This window comes from Dicentrarchus labrax, unplaced genomic scaffold (genome assembly GCF_905237075.1).
Source record: "Dicentrarchus labrax unplaced genomic scaffold, dlabrax2021, whole genome shotgun sequence".
Classification (NCBI taxonomy): Eukaryota; Metazoa; Chordata; class Actinopteri; family Moronidae; genus Dicentrarchus; species Dicentrarchus labrax.
Window position 1 is genome coordinate 9,005,309 of NW_026136710.1, and position 21,705 is coordinate 9,027,013.

Genomic DNA, 21,705 nt, shown 5'->3' on the forward strand with positions numbered 1-21,705 from the left:
CACTACTCGTATAGGCTAAACAAATACACTAAAACAAAATTAAGACCTGGCTGACCGGACATTGTGGCCAAGTCGTGCGCACTGGAGACGCGGCTTGGTCCTGGTGCAGACTTTTCCCCTTGTGCCCCTTTCACCACCAGCCACTGTCACTCTTAAGAATGAGTCTAAATAAAACAGCACAAAATACATTTGGCTAAAGGTATTTAAATACTGTGTGGATGTGCTTATAATGTAGATAGTGTACGTTTGGTATTTGGTCCTGCCGGTTTCTCTGGCATCTGTAGCTGCATTAGTGTCCCCCTCTGCCTTTGGCACAATTCCAGACTATGATAGCTAGTGTGAATATATATATATATATATATATATATATATATATATATATATATATATATATATAGGAGTGGGTTTCACAATGTTTTCACATTGTCATTTGATACATTGACTGTTTTTCACAAAAATATTTTCCATAATTTATTAACTTTCCAGCAAATTTGGTATGTAGATATGTATTACTTTATTTGCTAAATGTAACAAAATCATAATCTTTTCTTTGCACTATGTTTGAGAATCATTAGACCCCATGTCTGCTGCTCTCATATCACATAATGTGACTTTCAGCAGCATTAACATCAGTGATTACACCCTCTTATTATATTCCCATTACGCAGCATTATGGGCTTCAGAGCAGCACAATGGTTCTTACGTCTTGCCAGGTACAGGTTGGTACACTGAAGCACACACCCAAATACACTCAGATACTGTCACCGACTCTCTATCACACGACCTTTTCATTTCTCCCCTGATATGTCTATTGTTCAATACCTGATATGAACCCCTCCAGCTCCTGTTTGGCACAGGCAAAGACCCACCCACTGGTTCAACCCTGCATTATTCTGCAACAACCTCCTCCCCAATTTTTTCCTCTGCCCTGTTTGAAATCTTAGCACAGTCTTCCAGCTGCACATCAGCCTCAGTTTAGCTCTTTTATTACCAGCTCCAGTCTCAGTTCTCCAGTTTTCCTGGCTTGCCCTTTGCCCCTGTTCTCCAGCCTCATCTCTGTCTCCAGACCTTCAGGCCCTGGTCAGGCTTAACAGCAGTCTTTCTGCCCTCAACCCCCTCTGTCCTCCAGGCCCAGCACCAAGGTTCTGTCTTTTCCCAGCCCTAACCATACCATCCAGTCCAAGCTCGCAAGCAGGTTTTTAGGCTTGGCCCAGCTAGTGTGAGTGTGTGTCACTCCCCTCCCCTAAGCACAGGTGGACTTGTAGGGAACGCTGCCAAATACTTTTGGTTTAGGGGGAGGGAGGGGTGTTGGCTGAGGCTGGTGGGTGTAGCAGTTTTTGTTTTGTTGTGTTTCTTAGATAACCGTTTCGTGGAACGGTACCTTTTCACTCCTCCAAATCACTGACACACCTTCAGAGCAAATTTTAGTCTCTATCTCGCCCGCTCTCGCTTTCACAAGTCTGCCAGAGCTGAGACAGTGTTGAGTTTCCTGACAGGGGCTGAGGGCGCGAGTGAGGAACTGAAATCAAAACTTCTCTTCTTAAAAGGTCAGTAACATCTAACTGTCTGTCTCACTCACTTTTCTTTTCTGTTTTTTTTTCCTTCGGTGTACTACTATTCAGTATATCCTAAAAAAGTCATAATGAGAGGTTCATATTCTCTGTGTTGTGGAAAAATTTTAAAGCATGCAAGAGCTGTCGGCTACCCACTGAGCGCCAGAATCAGACTAAAGGATGGCTGACCTTTTGTAGAATCAGGTTCCTCTGTGTTCCCATTTTAAGTTGCAAATTGCTCCACGTCAAAACTTTTTATAATAGGAAATACAATAAAAAAATAAGGGATGCCCGGTTATTCTCAGTGCTTTCCAGAAACTTTTCTCTGTGTGTGTATGTGTGTGTGTGTGTGTCTGAACAGATGTGCGCACACCGAAAGCCTCCCCCTTCACATAACACACACAGTGAGGAGGAAGCAAGTGAAAGCATGACGAAGCTGGAACAGATTGACAGACTGATATCATTTTTACTTTTACTCGTTATTGCAGCAGCCTGTATAACTACATGGATTTATTGTGCACAATTTAGATCTCGACATTATATCTTTCCTTGTCGTCCTCAAGATTCTGTCGAGAACTAGTCGTAAGATTAAATGTAATACAGTCGGAGTCATTTCTTAATTGCATGGCAGCAATAAGATGATAATCTGACAAATAAGATGACATCTCTCCCCCATAATTCTCATTTGAATGTCACTTTGATTCTGAGATAAGAAATTCAAAATCAGTTAATCAATTTTAACTTCAGATCTGTGTAACAGATGTGGGGGCAGAGGTTTGACATTCAAAGTTATTTCACTCTTTCCACCTGTGACCCTGCCACCAAATTCACTTTTATGGGTATTATCAAAGGGTGATAATATACCATACCATACTAAATTAGATATAGGTATTGCATTGTTCCATCTTCAGATCTGAGATACTAGTGGATGATTAGTATAATTATTAGAATCTGCTGTATGTCACGTGTCACCTCATTTTCCTGTTTGTGACAATAGAACTGGGGCTTTAGTGGTTACTTTCAAATGAACTGGTGACGACTACATTTAATATTTTACTCACAACTCAATTCAGGTCCCACTTGTGGTCTAAAAACAGATAAAAAGGTGATATTAATACAGCTTATCAGCAGGTGGACCACATTAGTGACAAGTTAATCCAGGCATGTATTTCTGTTGTCAGACTCATGATGGAAAATTCATGAAATACAAAAAAAATAACAATTACTAGGCCAATGTATAGGTGTGAGGTAATAAAGTGTGAGAAAAACTGAATGAAAAGCTACTTTTTCTTTAAACCTTTCCATACTTCAAATCAGCACAGATTAAACAAACATGCTTCAGCTTGAAATCTTTATCAGCCTTAATCATTAATGAAAAAAAAAAGCAAGCACAATTTATAGAGCTCTCTTCCTGTCACATTGGGGGTTAGATGGGGATAAGGTCTTGTAGACTCTACCACACCTACTCTCGTCACACACCCTGACTACAGGCCTCTGTCTGCCTCTATCTCTCTCCAGGATTAGGTGAATTGAATCTGAACCTTTTGGTCTTTTGTTATAGGGGCTGTGTGAGTTTAACAAACATTACCTGAGGCAGATTTCATTCACACTTGTACAATCTCATCTATAGCATACTGTATAAGATAAACCAATATATGAAAGTAACTCTATAAAGGAACAGACATTGTATTTGTACCAAAATCTGAGTGTCTAAAAAGTGTGTGAGAGCGCAAAAGCACTTGATTGAGAGAAAGAGAGACTTAAGTGTTGTGGATGAATGTGTCAAGTGAATGAGGATGTAGTTTCATAATTGCAAAATGATGCAGTGTGTTCATTATGAGCCTGACAGAGTGAATGAGTCCACACGCCTTCTTCCCACCTGACAGTGTGTGGGCATGCCCATGTAACAGCATTTACACGAGGATACACAATCTGATTTTAACCTCCTATGGCACAGATGTCATCTTGTCACAGTTGTCAAAAATCACGTTCAGTGTTTTCAAATCCTGCTCGGACAACTAAAACTGAATCTTATCTATGCCAAAGACTGTCATCTAATTAGCTACCCCTCCCCCCTAAAAAGCACTTGTATTCAGGTTATTACATGCATCATGTATGTCCATAAAGGCCTGAGTAGCCATTTGTGTGTGCATGTGTGCGTGTCCGCCCTCATCCGTAGGATCGAGGTCCAGGTTTTGTTGTGTGTGTGGAGTTGGGCTGGGTGAGTAAGCCGCCCCTCACAGATGAATAGAGGATGGGAGGAGGCTTGAAGAGGCTGCCGTGGGTGGGAGGCCCGAGCCCTGCCAAAAAAGCTCCTTCTGTGGGATTTGTGTACTTTTGCGTTCCTCACGAAACACAGCGCCTGGCTCTAACGACAAAGCAGCCAGGGAGGCAGGCACTCGCACTCCCAGAGGTCGGCTCGATCGCACCCTCTCTGCTTTCTAAGCTTTATTCTTTCTTTCCGTTTACAATTTCTCCATTTCCACCGTGCTCCTCTTTTCTTCTCCCTCTTTCCTCACTGCTGCTTTTCATCGCTTTTCAGTATTTATTTTTTGAATAAATGACTGATTATGTTCACATACTTAAACAACAGCAACCTAGGAGTATGCTTGATTTGTGTAGAATCCCTGCGAGGATTAATAGTAAAAGTTAGTCTTCCTGAGACATATGAAATACTTTTATTTAACATTTGACTTCACTAATTCCTTATAATGCTATAGCACTTATGTCAGCATTACATTTACTAAATCACTGAGGAAATATACTTTTCAGTGTCTTTTCAACTTCCCCACAGCGTCAAAGTCATCAGAGAAATATTTTTTGTCATACATTCCAACATCTGAAATGTCAGTGGCAGCCACACTTTTGTTATGTGGTTGTGCTATGAAGCATTTTACATACAATTTGTAGGTGTTTCCTGAATGTTACCTAGATAATAGAAAATAGGCCCCTGTAACCACTGGCAACCCACCTAGCCTCAGCCTAGTGACAAGTGCAAAGAGACATGATTTTCTGCTTGGCAATCTTGGAAAATTATCACCTAGTAAATGAGAAAATTAAAGCTTTACTTTATAGAACAAAGCTGCAAAGATCATGCAGGAAACACAGAGTCGAATGTCATTCAGCATCAGGGAGTTAGGTGAAGAAAACAAGAAAGGGAAAAAAAAAAAAAAGAGCACGATTTCATAATGTCTAAAAGAAAGATCTGGGTTGAATAAGTGGGTCCACCCACCTGTGTGTGAGAGGCAGCGAGAGAGAAAGCAGGGCTGGATGGCAGTTTTAGAGACATGAGTGTGTGGGTTAGGCTAGCTGGCCTGCTTATGCTATCTAATCACTGGGAGAGAAAGGAGAGCAGCATGCCTTGATCCACCCACCCACCCCAGACAAACAGCAGTTAGCCTGCTAAGTACTATATGTGGTCGCCTGCAGCTCTGGGCCGAACATGGGGCAACAGAGACAAAATGTGACAGAGTCTACAGGTAACAGACATTCAGCACAATTATGTCTCATTCTGTGCTGGGGAGAAAGAGAGATGTGTCAATCTGGAAGCTACTGTGGGTCACGACTGCATGTGAGAGAGTGTGTGTGAGTGTGAGGCAAGCTTCGTGTGTGTCACTGGTGAACATGTTGGCCATGCTCCAGCAGGTTTCAGGTAGAAATAAAACTAATGAGAGTTCATTGACTGATTTTTAGAGCAAATTAGCCAAATTTGTTGTAACCTAAGGCTAGCCACAGAAAATAAGAAATGATTCACTCCTGAAACCAGCATATACACACAGGTCTGGTAACAAAAACATTAATGTTAAAATGTTCCTTGTGTTCGATTATTAGTAGCCTTATTAGTGCGATTTATGTTACTGTGGTGTTGATTTCACTGCTTCTCTTTTGGGTCAGATACAGATTAGTTACCTGGGTGATACCTGAGTGGGTGGGATGAGTCCAAAAATAGCTGACCTACGCATCACACTTGTGTATTTGTGAGTGTGCATGTGGTTGAATACGGTCCGCCACCTCGTGCGTGTGTGTGTATGTATGTATGTATGTATGTGTGTGTCATGACAGGCATCTGTCTCCCCTGCCCTGCAGCCTGACTGGTTTTAATTAGGAGGTGCCAGAGTGCCCGAGGGCTCTCCTGCTGACACACACACATACACATGCGCGCACACACACAAACATGCACACACACACACACACACACACACACACACACACACTACCCGAGGGCAGACAGAGGCTGTCCCACCAAGGCTGGCCTCCTTCTCGTTATCACCATAAGGAGTTGTCCTCATTCACCCCACGACCCTCCAAACACACAGACACGCTCACACACAAATATTCACACCGTACGCAAATCAAATGAACACAACACTGAAATGCATTCTGAAGCAGCGGTGTGGAAGTTGTGGCTCTTTGTACATTTTGTTTTCAGGACCCAGAATTATATTCCATATTTTAGCGTAAAAATAGAAAAGAGGGGTTTTATACATAAACAATAATCATATTTGTCTTCAAACATCAGCATTGGGGCTATACTCACACACAGCAGTGAATTCATACAATGTATTATGGCCATCTGTGAAACACTGTAACTCCTTCAGCACTCGCAGTTATAAATATGCAGCTTGTGTACTTTACCTCCCTTCTGGCAAAGCTTCCAATACTGATTAGGATGTTTGAAAAGAAGACAAAACAGGAGAAAGTAAAAAAAAAGCACAAACAGACAGGTCAGCAGAAAGTAAACGCCCTCATCTCACTCACCCAAATGGCATGCTCCAAGGTGAGTTCTAATGATCTCAGTGCAATGACAGATGTGGTGTGTGTCTCTGTGATTTGTCTGTGATTGAGCGAGGCAGCAAGTGTACAGTAGGTTTGCACACATGCCTGTCTCCATTTGTGTTTAAGGAACATTGAATCTTTGTGTGTGTGTGCCTCTGTCCTTGGACTTCTGGAGACAGGAGGTGTAGACCTGGGAGGCTGCTGCAATGCTCTATCTCTGGACTGTGGGGGGATGATTGCCTCCCTTTCCTGCTTCTCTCCCACACCAGGCCACACCTGGCATCCGACAGACACCAGGGTAAAGGGCATAAGTCGCGCTGGTTGTGTTTGTCTGTCTCTGCAGTTATTAATCCAGCGAAGGTCTGCTAAATGCTTCCCTGAACTCCTTTTTTCCATGTTATTTGCCATGTTCACATTGCCACAAAATTATAAACCTGTTGTGTAGAGTTGGCCAGTGAGCTGTTCTAGTAACCTGGGATTGAAGTTGCCAGTATGCTTCATCAGAAGTGTTTGTGGGATGGTCGAACAACTTCAGAAACCCCCTCCCCCAACACCTTTCCGACATCAGAATATTCACGCACAGTTCATGCAGGGATTGGCCAGCTGTGTGGAGGTGACAAAGGAAGAAGCGTCTGAACTTCTCTCTCTGGTTCTCTTTTCTCGTTCCTGACACAACCACTTTGGCCACTTTTGGAACAATATAAATACCTTCCAGGAGCGACTGTGTGAAAATGTGGGCCATCATCCCAACGAGTCCTCAAAATTACACGACAAAATACATTGTTTGTCCAGGCCCTCCAGAACGACACATATAACCTCTTTTTGTTAACCTTTAGGGAAACATGATGGTTTGGGTTGAAGTTACTACTACGCTAAGATTAAAGGATCTTCGTCATCATGGTTACAATAATAAACACGTGAGTCAGGTTTAGGGGATAATCGTAGTCATGGTTTAAAAAGAAACAACAATGACATATATTATTCATGTAATTTGAACATATGTCGTTTTGGGGAACTTCTTGAAAAAAACAGTGTTCAGGAGGACAGTTGGTTGGACAACACATCGTATATACATTGTAGTTCTTTTGGAACAAAACCCAACCCTTAACCAAACTATCTACTTTGTTTTTGTTGTACCAGTGCAAAGGTACATTTTTTGGCTCTGATAGTGCAAATAACAGCTGGAATATATTGTTTATCAAGAAAACACACTCATTAGTTTTGTGGGTGTTGCTGCGACACTGATGTAATTAATGCACACTTGTGTACCAAAACAGTTTTAAGGGCTAATGCTGTGGAGCTAACAAGAGCACTTGATTAACGTGATTAACTGAACGAATGATGCAGCTCACCAACAGTTTTTAATCAAACTCTCCTTGTTTTTCTCATAAACCTTCAGCTACAAACTGAATGGCTATTTCTGTGTGCTGTGTGTCAAACAAACATCACGCAATGAAGCTTTCCAGAGTGAGAAGTAAAGAGTCCGTCTGTTATGTCTGCTAATATTAACAGAATTAAGTGATCAGCATTCAGGGCTAGTAGCTCTTAACCTTCAAGAAACTGTATTTATCATAACGACAAGCCTGTAAGTGAGTGTGTCCTTTTCTTTAACTGACACATGCAAATTGGTGCTCTGTGGTATGTGGCTGTATTACAGTAAAGATATTCTGATGATTAATTTTTCGGAGAGCCAAATTTAGTCAAGTTCAGATTCACGATATGTTTCCATTAGTAGTCTGCTCACTGTGTTTGTGATACTGCACAGTAAGCCGAGTTATGTACAGCATCAAAGTCTCCATGAGATCAACTTTATGTAATGATGCTTCACACCCCATCCCTTCTCCAAATTGCCAATCTGGTGTCCTGGTACGTGCATCTTGCTGGGCGCAGCAGGAGGCAGTAAACAGGTACGTTGAGACGCCAGACAGACAGACAGACAGACAGACAAAACAGATGACTCTTACTCAGCCACCTCGAATCCTCGAGTCTTGTGACTGTTAGCACTCAGACTGAGCGATAAGACTCACTTCTTGGTGTAGGCTAACACTCCTGAAGGACGTAGGGGGGTGGGGGGAATCAATATTTAGCCACATAATTAGATTACAGAAATATAAAACACTGCTCTCTAGATGATAATATAATTGATGTAATGATTGCATTAAAATATATAAAACTCTCCATGTACAATCATCATGTAAACCAGCAACCTTTCAACCCTGTTACACTGTGTGCACATTGCAATTGGGATAAAACCCTTTACTAAAACAATTTACACCATAAAAATGAGCCGCAGAGCAATTTAGTGTATTTTACACCATTATTTTGCACCATTAGACCACTGGTTTATGCCAATCACAGCCTATGACAGTTTGCAGTTTTACAGAGTTTAGAACAAAGCAGTACACACAGGTACCACTTACAGTGTGTTGCTATGACGGCAGCGGCGTGTTTAGAATAGATAGCCGATCTTATAGGATGGCAAATGTTGTTTTTCTGGCAGTCTGGCTGGCCTGCTTGCAGTTAGTGGCTAACCCTGTTTATATATACTAGATGCCAATGTGAGCTGACCTCAGCTCTCACCCTGTACAAAACAGTGTAAACCACCGGGGCATGGGCTGTGGTTTTCTTTGGTCCATGTTTTCCCCAGGGGGAAGTGGGCATAGCAGTCTGATGTACACTCTGATGTCTACTTGTTTGTGGAGGCTAACTCAACACAATCTGACTGCTTTCATAGTGTGATTGTCAGTTATGATTTATGGATGGTTAGAAATATTTTAGTAGATTTGAAGGTCCAGTAACCACTAAGATAACAATGGCTGACTGCATATTCTACCTTTATGAAACAGCTGGGGCTTGTTCTTAATTGTATGTGAAATTCTTAAATTTAGTTTTAATATCTCTACCAACTGTTTGGGAAAAGCAGCCCTCTTTAAGTGCAAAATAAATCACTCAGGTGGTGAAGCCTTCCTGCTGTCAGCAAATTTAATTGAAAAAAATAAAGTATTACAAAAGGCGTGGTTAAATGATGTCATACAGGAAAGCCAATGGCTGTTTCAGATCCTGTGAATGTGCTATGTCATAACATTTGGCCTGTCTGTGAAAGCAAAGGAAACACTCTTTCTACCTTTTTATTTCTCTCTTTCTGTTTCTCACTGTGTCACAAACACGCACACACTTGACAGGAAGCAGTATTGGTAGCCATTCTCTATACCGTGGCATCTCTCTCTTATTGATGTTAAAAATCTCTCCAAACTCGTGCTAAACAGTTTTCCTCTGCTATACTGAAGTCTTTACAATCTCTATAAGCCTGTATAAGTCTATACAGAATGGTTTATATCGACACCTTTCTGCATAAACTTCCTCCTCCTCTCCACAGACTGAGGTTGTGGTGTTTTCTCCAACAGTTAAGTTTCTTTGTCGCTTTCTGACTCAAAACATGAATCTGACGTTGGCCTTGTTCTCTCCTCAACCTGGTTTTTTGAAACCCTTCGTTAAAAAAACGTTTCAACTAAAAGGAAAAAGAGTCTGTAGAGTCACTTGTGGCGTTTTTCAGTGTTTGTGGTGTAATTCTGTCTCAGATATAGTCAGCTTTTAAGTAATATTTCCGTTAAAATTAACACCATTGACTATATCAGTCAGCTTTACGGGGTTCTCAATGTACGGTGACACATGCCAAAGTGTGTTAATGTTTTCCAGTAATTTGTCTGTTGTGACTGAATATTTCTAAGGGCTACATTTACCTAGTGTGCATCTCATCGCCTCTCTTTTTTATCACATTGTCTGAACACATGCACAGAGGTTTGAGAGAGCTTGTTAAATGTTAGTTTGATTATAGAAAAGAGACAATGACCAGGCTCCAGTTTAAACAGGTGTTAAACTGAAACTAACCGGCTTTAAGTTGCACTTGTGTTTCTGCTTCTGTAGTACTACTTTTGGTCTTATACATCTCTTCATCTCAGCTTGAGACTAACCGACAGAGGTGCACAAAATAGTTTTCCAACTTTTCTCTCTCTTTCTCCTTTCCTTTTTTTTTACCCTCCCTCAGTCTCCCCAAACAACCCCTTCGAGTTTCTTTGCCCCGGTCCCTTTATACCAAAATCCACTCTAACACAACTAAAAATTCATTTTGTCTGACCTAAATCAGAGGGTGTCTGCGCCATGGGCTTATTACACAGTGCGCTTAAACTTGTGTTGTGGAGGAGGATGGGGTATTATTATCTTCCAGCTACCCACCCTGCTATAAAAACTAGTGGTGCGACATCTCCACAGCGCAGTGCTGCTGCCCTCCCTCCCTTCCTCTCACTCTCTCGCTCGTCCTACATGAGCCACACACAACAGTGAGCCTGACTCTTAACTCCACACCAGCCACTCTGCTACACAGACAGACCCAAGAATCACACTCTGCTCTCCTCTGTTGCGCTGCTTTTGCTTCTCTCCATTGGATATTCCTCCCTGGGTGTTTCTTTCTTTTATTTTTGTGAATGGGCATCCGTGGCCGGTGTGGGGAGCTTGTGAATGGACTGACTGCCTGGCTGACTGATTGACAGACTGGCAAAGAGAGAGGCAGCTGTGTTTCAATTAAAAAGGGCAATGCTGAGAGGTCAAGCGAGGAGCAACAGAGCCTCTTAGTAGTCTGGAAATACAAAGACACGTGAGGGGAATCGTGAAACTGAAGGTACGGTAGGTGATTGTTGTTGTAAGCTGTGGAATGCCGGGAAACGTATCAAGACATGTGTGAATTTATGTGGATGCCAGAGTTTTGGAGCATGCACATGGGTGTGTATCTGTGCGTATATGTCCATGATAATTTGTCACATTGTTACAGAGTGTGTATGTGTGTGAACAAGCTTGCACTTGTGCGTTGTGTTGCAGCGTGCACACGTGCATCACTTAGCGTCCCTATTTACAGAGTGTTTATACGAGTGTTGTAGCATACGGTTCTAGATCATAAAGGCCTGACAAGGTGCAAACAGGTCAGTAAAGTTGCTTAATGACTCATGTAATTATTTAGGCTGTAGTGTAAATATTGTGCTATAAAATTCTGGAAATAGCATGAGCGTTTATAGCATCACAGCACGTCTTGGAATTGTCAAACATGGTAGTTTTAGTGGACTTAAGTATGTGTTTTGTCTCCAACAGTAATTATACATTTCAATTTTAGATATTCCATATCTATACGACATTCTCCTTTAAATCCAAAATAAATACTCAGGTAATTCATAAAGTTAAAGGGGATGTTTGTGAGTTAGGACAAAATAAAAACATGTTATGGATTTGAGGTTTATCTGAAAATTACTATTTACAACAGACTTGTTGTCAGCCGGCTTATAGACCTCTTACCTCATGTAGTTACAAAATGCCATCACCGGTATTAACACAGAAATTGTTTACAAGGGGTTGTTTTTCATTAAGAATTAAGATTTGTTTGTACTCAATAAACCTTTTATTGAAATTATGAGCAGGGAAATTACAACTATAATTTGGTGCCAGGGGGAAATAAAATATAGAAAACTGCAAATAAAAACACTTGAATTGTGTTTCTGGTGTTTCAGAAGCTGGAACATTTATTAAGTCACTTACCTGTGGTTTAACTCCTACTCAACAGGCTCAAAACTGTGACAGGAAATATATTACAGATCAATGTCATAACAAAGACATGTTTGCTTAATCACATATTGTAACTTCTCATCTCATTAGCTGCAGTCAGTTTTTAATCCACAACTGCCAGTGCGTAATAAGGGTTTTTAAGATGTGTTAAATGTTTGTTTTTATTAAATGTTCGATACATTAGTGTAATGTTTTTAAAAGCTGACCTTTTCCCATTTGGGAAACCATTTTTTTAAATCAGAAAAATACAAATAAAGACACATACATTAATCAAGGCATAATTATAAAACCGCAATAATATCCCTGCTTCAATATGTAGATTTCTTAATTTAATACTGTACCATTTTCACTTTCTGTACTGAATTCAACCTTCTATTCAGTCCAAGCAAAGATGTGGAGAAAACATAAGGTGGTGTAAATTAAGAAATAATCTATCCTTCGTTTCACGGCAATTAGTCCAGGACCAACATTCTTAAGCACTTAACCGATATTCAGCAGCGAACCATAAACTTTTGTTTACTTTAGGGGTGAGACAGATAATGGTGTGTAGCTATGGGCCCCCCTGAAGGCTCAAGAGATGACAGTTAGTGCAAACAGGAGCAAGTTGAATTGGCCTCCAGATCTCTTGAGACCATATCCAGTGTTTATTTCAAATTCCATTTTAACATAGTTCTAATAAATACAAATTACGTATGAATTAAAGGCATACATTGTGGATTATCTGCTTACAAAATTGTGGTGAACAATAAAATATAACAATTAATTTATTGGTACACCTACTGAAACATTTAAACAATAATCTGTTGTTTAAAGCGAGGTTTATGTAGGTATAAGGACATTTGTTGAACTTGCAGGCCGATTTTCCCCTAAAATGACAGTAAAATGTATTATAAGTCAGTCTATACTACCATTAATAATGTGTATGGCAGTATAATAATTGTTAAAAAACCCAGTTTGTTTTATAACAGTGTAAATGTGGTGTAAATGTGCACCAGACGTTACATAAATGTTTCAAGAGATCCTCAAGTTTTAAGCGAAACTTGTGCATTTAAAGGCTCAAATGTGGCCCAGACTTTTCCTTATTATTGTAAAGATAAATACACAACCCATGTTTTGTAACTGGCATTATATACTGTTCGCCTCCTCAAATTGACAGCAATTACGATACAATTTAAAAACTCTCCCTATGCGGCCTATAGGCTCCAGACAATTGTCATTTAAAACACCAACCAAGGAAGTGTCTCCCCTCGAAAAACAGGTGCACTGGTGTTTTACTGGTGATAATGGACTACCTTACACAGTAGGTCAAATGAATGTCTTCTCCTAATAAGGGGGTGACTTTTGGCTGTCAATACTATAAATTATTGGCTGTGCAATTGTCCGTCTGTGACAGTTGTTTAGCAGGTGTTTGCTATGGGCAGTTGGTGACAGGGGTAAACTTTGGCTGCTGGTGATTTAGCATGTGGGTCAGGTGGATGCACTGGCCTGACAGGGATAAACTAGGCTTTGGGTGTCGTAGCTTACAGGCCAAATGAGTGTCTGCCCGTGACAAGGGTTGAGATGGACATTAGCTGCTGATTTGTGGCCTGAGCGGTCAGGGCTGGGGACAAGTAAGCCGCCCTACTCTGGGCATAATGATGATACAGCTGCAACAGGGACAGAGAGGAGGAGGAGGAGGAGGAGGAGGAGGAAAAGGAGAGGAGGAAGAGGAGAGGAGAATGATTAGTTGAGGTGTTGGTGGTGGTCAGAGCCCTGAAAGCAGATGAAGTTCTTGGGAGAAAGACGACACTGAATGGAGGTGACACATAATTTGGGGTGGGAGTGCTGAGTTGAAAGTGTTAGTGACTAAGTGAGGCATGAGAGGAGACGTGGCCGGTACAGGCAGGCGGAAAGAGAGGAAGACAGAAAGGCAAGAAAGTCCATTAGAGGTCAGTTTAATAATTGAGTTGAGCTCGGTGTGAATAGTTTTCACGCATGGAACGGAAATTCCTGTTAAGTAAATTAATTCAGCGATGCATGTGTGATAAACAGAAATAGGTGCCCCTGCTGATGACTGCAACAAAATATGCCTTTCACTATTTATTCATTAAAAAATGCTGTCACCTATTAATGGCACGTTGTTCTATTGAACCATTAAATGGTCAAATAAAAAAGGTATTGAAAAAGTTGGAGTGTCCTTCCGTAACTCTGCTGGAAGAGTGAGATGGATAAAGAGCCAAATGACTTAACCAGCAATTATCAGAGACCTTTCACAAGGCGTCCCCACCCTGGCTCCGCTGATGGGTGGAGGGGTGTGTGTGTAAAGGGTTAAGGATGTTTGGCTGATGAAATGTCGCTCCAGGACCTTGTGGTGGGAAAGCTGTGCCCTCCTCCCCTCCCTGTCTATGTGGCACATCCTCCTTAGATCCTCTCCACATTGTAATTAGGGGCCGGCCGCTAAGAGCTAGCGCTAGCTAGTGGCAGGCAAACAGTGGGAACCGAGGGGAGTGGTGCTCGCTGGGACACCAGGCGAACAAACAGCAACAGCAGCACGTGTCCCATAGTTCCAGGAGTGGGTGGGATGGATCGAGAGCAAACGAATGACAGTGGGTTCGCCAAGCCCTCCCAGTCAGACTCTTTTTCTCTCCCTCTTATCCACTCAGTGTTGTTCCAAGCTCTGCACTATTGTTTGCCTTGGCAGGCTGTTACAGGGAGGGGCCCCTCCACTGGTGTTTGTGCAACCTGTTAGGGAACTTTTAGGGCCATCTGATCTCTCCCTTGCTCTCTCACTCGAGATTCTCTCACCTTTTACCCAGGCTATTACTTTTATGGATGTTGTACATGGTGTGAAATATAATAGAACAAGGATGTCATTCTGTCTTTGTAGAGGCAACGTTAATCTGCAGAGGACACAACAGGATCAGTGAAAGAAGTTTTAATGTGGTGTGTGTTACCGGAGTTTATAGTACAAGATTTGTATGAAATTGAATACAGGTAGAATCCCTTTTCCTTTCATTATTCATTATTTCTATTTAAATATACAATTTCATCAGCTGGCCTTGCCACTGCAACTTTCTCTTTTGTTCCAGTTTTCCCATTGAGGTAGTTTGAGATAGTTCTGTGTTGTAGGTCTGTGGGCCTATATCCTATACCACCACCCCCTCTATAGACATTTTAATTATGTCCACACTGTATCAATGGCATGAACATAGCAACAGTTACCTAGCAACAAGATCGACAAGAATAAACTACATGTAAGATTGGTATCCAAGTTGTATACCTGCAGGTGAACTAAGGGATTTTCTGAAATTGTTTTTTTTATTTTTTCCTCCTATGGTGAGATTTGCGGCAGTACAAAAGAGAAAGCAAGACACTCTCTCTCTCTCTCTCTCTCTGTGTGTGTGTGTGTGTGTGTGTGTGTGTGTGTGTGTGTGTTGTGTTTGTGTGTGTGTGTGTGTGTGTGTGTGTGTGTGTGTGTGTGTGTGTGTGTGTGTGTGTGTGTGTGTCTGTAAGTCTGTGTGGCTTCAGCCCTAGCCCATTTAGAGCCAGTCAACAATGCAGTTGCGGTGAGCGGGCCCGCTTCAAAGTATTTATCTACACATGCCTCCAGTGACCACCGAGTGTGGATGGCTAAGTTTAAGCTCTATTCATAGATGTGAATGAATGAGCACTCTGCCAGAGGAGGTTTTATCACCGTATCTGTAAACAACAACACAGTGAATCAACAGGTAGGAACTCAGGCAGCTGTGGAATGAAGGTTTTGAGAAAAGTGAACAGAGACTTTTGTCTGTGCATTGAAGCAATATCTGCTGGATCGAGCTCTTACTCACTGTGCTGTAAATCACATGAGCGTGGAGAGGGCAGGCTGCAAAGTAAGCATTTTGACAGGATACAGTATCTGGAGTACAATCTGACCTCTTTTGTCGTTCTCTATATTTCTCACCACAACCCAATCACACTCTGTATTGTTCAACTGAGGGTATCAGCTTGCTGCGTGCTCATATCTGACAGAGACAAGGCAATAGGGATGGACATTACACAAAGAAACACTTGCGCAATCATCATCAAACCAAACTGCATGTTTAAATGTACAACAGGAAAAAAGTAGTGTTTGATTTAATATCTTATCAAGATGATGGGTTTCCCTAACTCGCACAGTTGCAACACATTCCTACAAGAAATTGTGATAGCACAGTCAAAAATAAATATTACCCGATGTGATGTTTGCTCAAAATGAGACATGCTGTATTTACCACTTGTTGCCTTTGCTGCACAGATGGCACACAAACAAGCATGCCTACGGTATATTTTAATAAAGCGAGGCTGTCACTCATTGTGTTAACAATTTTCAAATATCAAAGCTTTTTGAAAATCCTTTATCTAATGATGGGATGCTGCTTATTATCAGGGACAATTCATTTCAAACTGAGGCACAGGTGTGAGCTAAGCCGTGGACCACTCCTATTACACTCTTTAAATCAGTGTTTCAGATGCTATTACATTATCTGTTTTAACATGCCCTCATCACCTTCCTATCGGTGCTTCCGCCTCAGGAGAGTCCCTGCTCCAAAATCAAATGCTGCTTCATGCCTCTGATAACTTAAATGTTTATGATACTGACTCTTTGTTTGCTAAGGAAGTGAGAAACCAACCATGTGCATTTCAGAGAAGTGTCACTGACGGCTTTGTGTCATTGTGAAAATGAAAAATGAGTGTCCAATCATTAAATGCCAAGAGGAAATCAAAGAGGGCATGTTTAAATGAATCATTGTATAACATTTGCCAGGTATTTTCACATTTCTCCAGTGTCCGTCTGTGTGGAACTAAAGATATTTTATCAGCTACACACGAAGAACTATTTTTTACTCCTTTCCCAAGTCATAGCTCTATTTTTTTATCCAAACCGAGATGGTACCCTTGTGACATATTTCCTTGTTAATTAGTTTGTTAAGCTTTATTTATACAGGAAGTCTCATTGAGGTCAAATCGCTTTTGGAAGAAAGACCTGAGAACAAATTGTACAACATGAACTGATATTTAAAAGTTTTTATCAAGTATTATGTATATTAATGTTTTTGCGTTTTACTATATTTTTTGTAATAACATATTTTTGTATATTGTATAAAATGGAGATATGTCACGCTTTTTCGGAATTAGGAAATAGAGTCGCAACTCCGGAAATGTGTTAAAAATCTTTTTTATTGTGTGGTGGACTGAATGTTTTTGGATCGAGATCGTCAAAGGAATCTTTAAGGATTCTCAAAATACTTTCAAAAGTGTGAAATGACTTAATGGGGTTTGAAAGATTACCTATCTTATCTTTCAGAACAGAGGTTCAGCTCTCTGACTCAAAGTTAATGATATGACATGAGAGGCACAACACTAGAGACAAGACTATTAGTGAAAATAAAATTACAAGTGAGGATTAATGGAGGCTTTGAGAGTAAAATGTGGGTTCCACAGAGTAATGCCTTCTTCAGTTTGACCTTATTTAAGTGTCACTAAACAGCTCATTGCTATTGCCTTCTATCTAGATCATCAACAGAGAGAGGAGAATGGTTCATCACCAAGAAGAGGACCTGATTGGGATCCCCTTCCCGAATCACAGCAGCGATGTCCTCTGCAGCCTCAATGAGCAGCGTCGTGACGGGCTGCTCTGCGATGTCATCCTCATCGTCCGCGACCAGGAGTACCGCACCCATCGCTCCGTTTTGGCAGCCTGCAGCCAGTACTTCAAAAAGCTCTTCACAGTGGCCACCACTGACGGCGGAGACCACCATCAGACAGCGGCCGTGTACGAAATCGACTTTGTGGCTCCGGAGTCTCTCACAGCCATCCTGGAGTTCGCCTACACTTCCACGCTGACCGTGACGGCGTCCAACGTTAAAGAGATCCTAAACGCGGCTCAGATGCTGGAGATCCCCTGCATCATCAATGTTTGCCTGGAGATCATGGACAGCGGGGGTGGAGGCGGCGGAGGAGGGAGGGTGGAGGAGGGAGAAGAGGATGAAGAGGAAGAGGAGGATGCGGAGGAAGATGAGGAGGAGGAAGAAGAGGAGGAGGACGAAGAGGAGGACGTCGGGTCGAGGAAGGACGAGCAGGAGGAGGAGGAGGACAATGTCAGCGAGAGGTCACTGCAGTCGTCAGAGAGCAGGGGGGAGCGGACGCCACCCGGGATGGAGGACTCCCCTCCTCCCAGCACCTCCACGTACCGCCAGCAGTTTGATCTGTCGTCCCAGTCGCAGTCTCCAGACACCATGAGAGGAAAACAGGTATAGTTTCTGTTACTAATCTTGTATTTTCAAGACAAAAAATGAGACTTTAAAAGGACCATTCTAAAGTTCAAAATGCTGATGACTATGTCTTGTGTTGCAGGAAAGTATGGAGAGTCGAGCTTTGAAGGATTTCTCCATCGAGTCTCTCCTCCAGGAGGGGCTGTACCCCCGCATGTCAACACTGGACAGGAGGGCCAACTTCTCCCCTCTCCTCCCAGGCTTCTACCCCTCCATGTGGGCCGCGGAGTTCCCAGCCTTCCCCAAGCAGCTCCTGGACCCCAGCCACCACCAGCATCCCCACGCAGGAGCCTCACCGCAAACCAGGCTCCCCCACGCCTTCCCCACCTCCGCACCACTTGAGGCCTCCAGGCCCCTCGATCTAGCTGTGAAAAGAGAGATCATAAAGGAGGAGATGAAAGAGGAAGTCCCGCTCAGTCTCCTACACGGCAACTTCCTGAAGGAGTTTGTCAGCTCGGGCCTGGGCAGCACCATGAACGCTGGGTCAGTGCCGTCAGATGGTCACGCTCTGGGTCCGATCAAGGATGAAGCCGACTTCCGGTCGTACCTGAGCTTCCTGAGCTCTGCATCCCACCTGGGGGCGCTGTTCCCTCCCTGGCAGCTGGAAGAGGAGAGGAAGATGAAGCCCAAAGCATCGCAGCAATGTCCAATCTGCAACAAGGTCATCCAAGGAGCCGGGAAACTACCACGACACATGAGGACACATACGGGAGAGAAACCGTACATGTGCACTATCTGTGAAGTACGATTCACCAGGTATGTGAAGCAGCAGAGTTTCATATTCATACGCCACATAGTGGTGTAATCATGCTGACATCTTCTTGTTCCTGTGCGTTCTGACTACAAAGCCCCAGCTTATGTAAAACAGCAGGGTTAGCGGAAAAGTACCCCTTGCTCTTTTGGCTGAGGTTAATCTGTTTCACCAAATCTGAATATCAAAGAGCTTGAAGTGGAAAGCCCCCTCCACTTGTTTCTTTGCATTAGAGACATCTCACTCACCTACATCCTCCTGCTTTGGCATATTTTCCACCTGTATTTTAGAGAACAGAACAGAACTTTAATGCTGTCAGTGGAGACAAATCATCCTTACTGGTGGCTTTTAAACTCCCTTGTGCTAGATAAGATCAAAAAAGTGAAAAGAAATGCAGCGTTGTAATTCATGTGTTAACCACCCACAACATACTGAAAACATGTGGTTTTCTTCTTTTCTCAGACAAGACAAACTCAAGATCCACATGAGGAAGCACACAGGTGAGCGCCCCTACATCTGTCTCCACTGCAACTCCAAGTTCGTCCACAACTACGACCTGAAGAACCACCTGCGTATCCACACGGGTGTCCGTCCATACCAGTGTGAGCACTGCTACAAAAGTTTCACACGGTCCGACCACCTACATCGACACATCAAAAGGCAGAGCTGCCGCATCTCCCGCCCCCGGCGAGGACGAAAGCCAGCTGCTTGGCGGTCCACACCCACCAGCAACTTCCTTTGCCCCCCCACCACTGCCACCAACCGGTTTGAGGAGAACGGGTTAAGCCCTGCATACCAGGGAGTCAAGAATCACGGACTTGGGGAGATGCTCGGGCTCGGAAACAGGGGTCTGGGATTTAAGAGCGGGGACGGTGCGGGAAGGGAGAGCAGGGAGGAATGGCGAGCAGAGGGGAAGCACGCCACAGAGGAGGATAAGGCAGGAGCAGGGAGGCAGAGGGGAGTGTTTGCCTTCGCCCTGGCTGGAGAAGAAGTGCTTACCCACTCTCCATTTTATGCTTCGACCTCTGACCCCTGGACCATGAGACTTGAGCGTGCTCCACCCATCCCTGAGCCGGCCAAATGAGCTGGGGTCTGTAGAAGAAAAAAAAAGAAAAAAAAGACAAAAGAAAGTCTCTTTAATCCCTGTGTCTGTTCTGCTCCAGGAAGCTAAAGCACCTTTTTAAAAAGTGAAAGAGAGAGATCAATGAACCTTTGAAGCCTGCTGATGTGGCTGTAGTAAAACAGACTTTTTTTTTGGGGGGGGGAAAACACAGTCTTAATAAATAATTTCACAGATGTCATATTGAATAATTGTTTCAGCCCTGTGAATGTTTACAACAATTTTAATAGCATTTAACAAAAGGCAAACAGTTTGACACTGCTAGTGAGGAAAACATATCGGAATGCTGTTATATATATTGTTTGCATTATTTATCTACAAGGTTGTCTAAAATGCTATGAATTCAAAACTACATAATTATACAATGTCCTCTGAAGCAAGATGAGATGACGCTTCTATACTGAAAAAGTATTCATATGCAAGAAAATATAAATCTATACCCAGAGCAGAACCTATCGCAATTTTTACAACGGTGAATTAGTGACTATGATGAATGTAAAACAAATGATTACATGTACAAAAATAATCAAACATTTATTGTAGAAAATGTTTATTTTAGCATTTCATTATGAAAGGGAAGTGGAGTAGACATAAATGAATTAACTAACATTTAAATAAATAAGCCTTCATCCAAACAAATCACAATTTTATTTTGGATGGTTGTGTTAAAAAGTGTTAAAAAAGGACCAGTGCTTTCAAAAAATAAAAATAAAAATCAATAAAAAAGCATCCATTAAAAATGGTTTATTACCGCAGGGCACAGTCTGGCACATTCCCTGCAAGTACGTTTGATTCAAACTTGGTTATTTAATAATATTCCGAAACAAAGGGAACCCACTTGAAGTCTAATAAATCAGGATGTTTGATAATGTGTTATTATCCTTCCACTGCCTTGTTCTGATTTACAGTAAGCTCCTCGTCTGCACTATTGTACATAGACACAAACTTTTTGGCCATGGTGGTGTTAATTACGGTTGCGTTGCTGATAATGTAAAAAAAAGTTTAAATATTGCTCTTAAAAGACTTTGAGGCATCCATCCAAAGATGTGTACTTTGATATTTCACAGACTTGAATAAGACTTTGTTTTGATGTTAATGAATATGTGTCTTCAGAGGATGTATATTTCTGACTAATCAAATGCCGCTTTAGCTATACAGTATGCTTGTGTTTTTTCTGCTGCAACAAATCAAGAGGGTTTCCACCCTGTTTTTCATATAATGTTCATCTCTGATTTGTGTATAAAGAAGTTCAAAAATGATTTGAATTGAAACGGGAAAGTATTTTCTTGCTATTTATGTGTATTTAAATGAATGAGCCTTGGCTATATTTTGCAAATCTGTTTTATAAAGACACTAAATGTTGAACTTTGCTCTGGTTTGGGAGTATTATTTCATAAAATAACCAAGTTGTGTGTGTGTGTGCATTTTTGTACTCTCGTATCTTTCTTTCTTGAGGACCAATTTGAGATTTAGAACTTGACAGTGACAATATTTTTGGCACTTTAGCCGGTCTTCACTTCTTTAACGCATGAAGACTTGGTTTTAAGATTAGATTAAAAAATAGGTGGTGTATATCCAATAAGGTAAGTTTTGAGGTTTGGTATATAGTTATTGGATCTTGACAAT

At 41.9% G+C, this 21,705-nt stretch overlaps 1 protein-coding gene across 2 annotated transcripts; it reads left to right on the forward strand.

Moving 5' to 3' along the window:
• Nucleotides 1-1,379: 1,379 nt before the first annotated feature.
• LOC127370674 (zinc finger and BTB domain-containing protein 7C) lies at nucleotides 1,380-21,444 on the forward strand. 2 transcript variants are annotated; one of them, XM_051412934.1, is made up of 4 exons: nucleotides 1,380-1,547; nucleotides 17,450-18,187; nucleotides 18,291-18,964; nucleotides 19,422-21,444. In XM_051412934.1, exons 2-4 carry the CDS (start codon nucleotides 17,471-17,473, stop codon nucleotides 20,041-20,043), a joined length of 2,013 nt encoding a protein of 670 aa, XP_051268894.1. In that variant the 5' UTR covers nucleotides 1,380-1,547; nucleotides 17,450-17,470; the 3' UTR covers nucleotides 20,044-21,444. The 2 variants fall into 2 exon arrangements, with proteins under 2 accessions (XP_051268894.1, XP_051268895.1); XM_051412935.1 differs by lacking the exon at nucleotides 1,380-1,547 and adding an exon at nucleotides 10,588-11,004.
• Nucleotides 21,445-21,705: the final 261 nt, after the last annotated feature.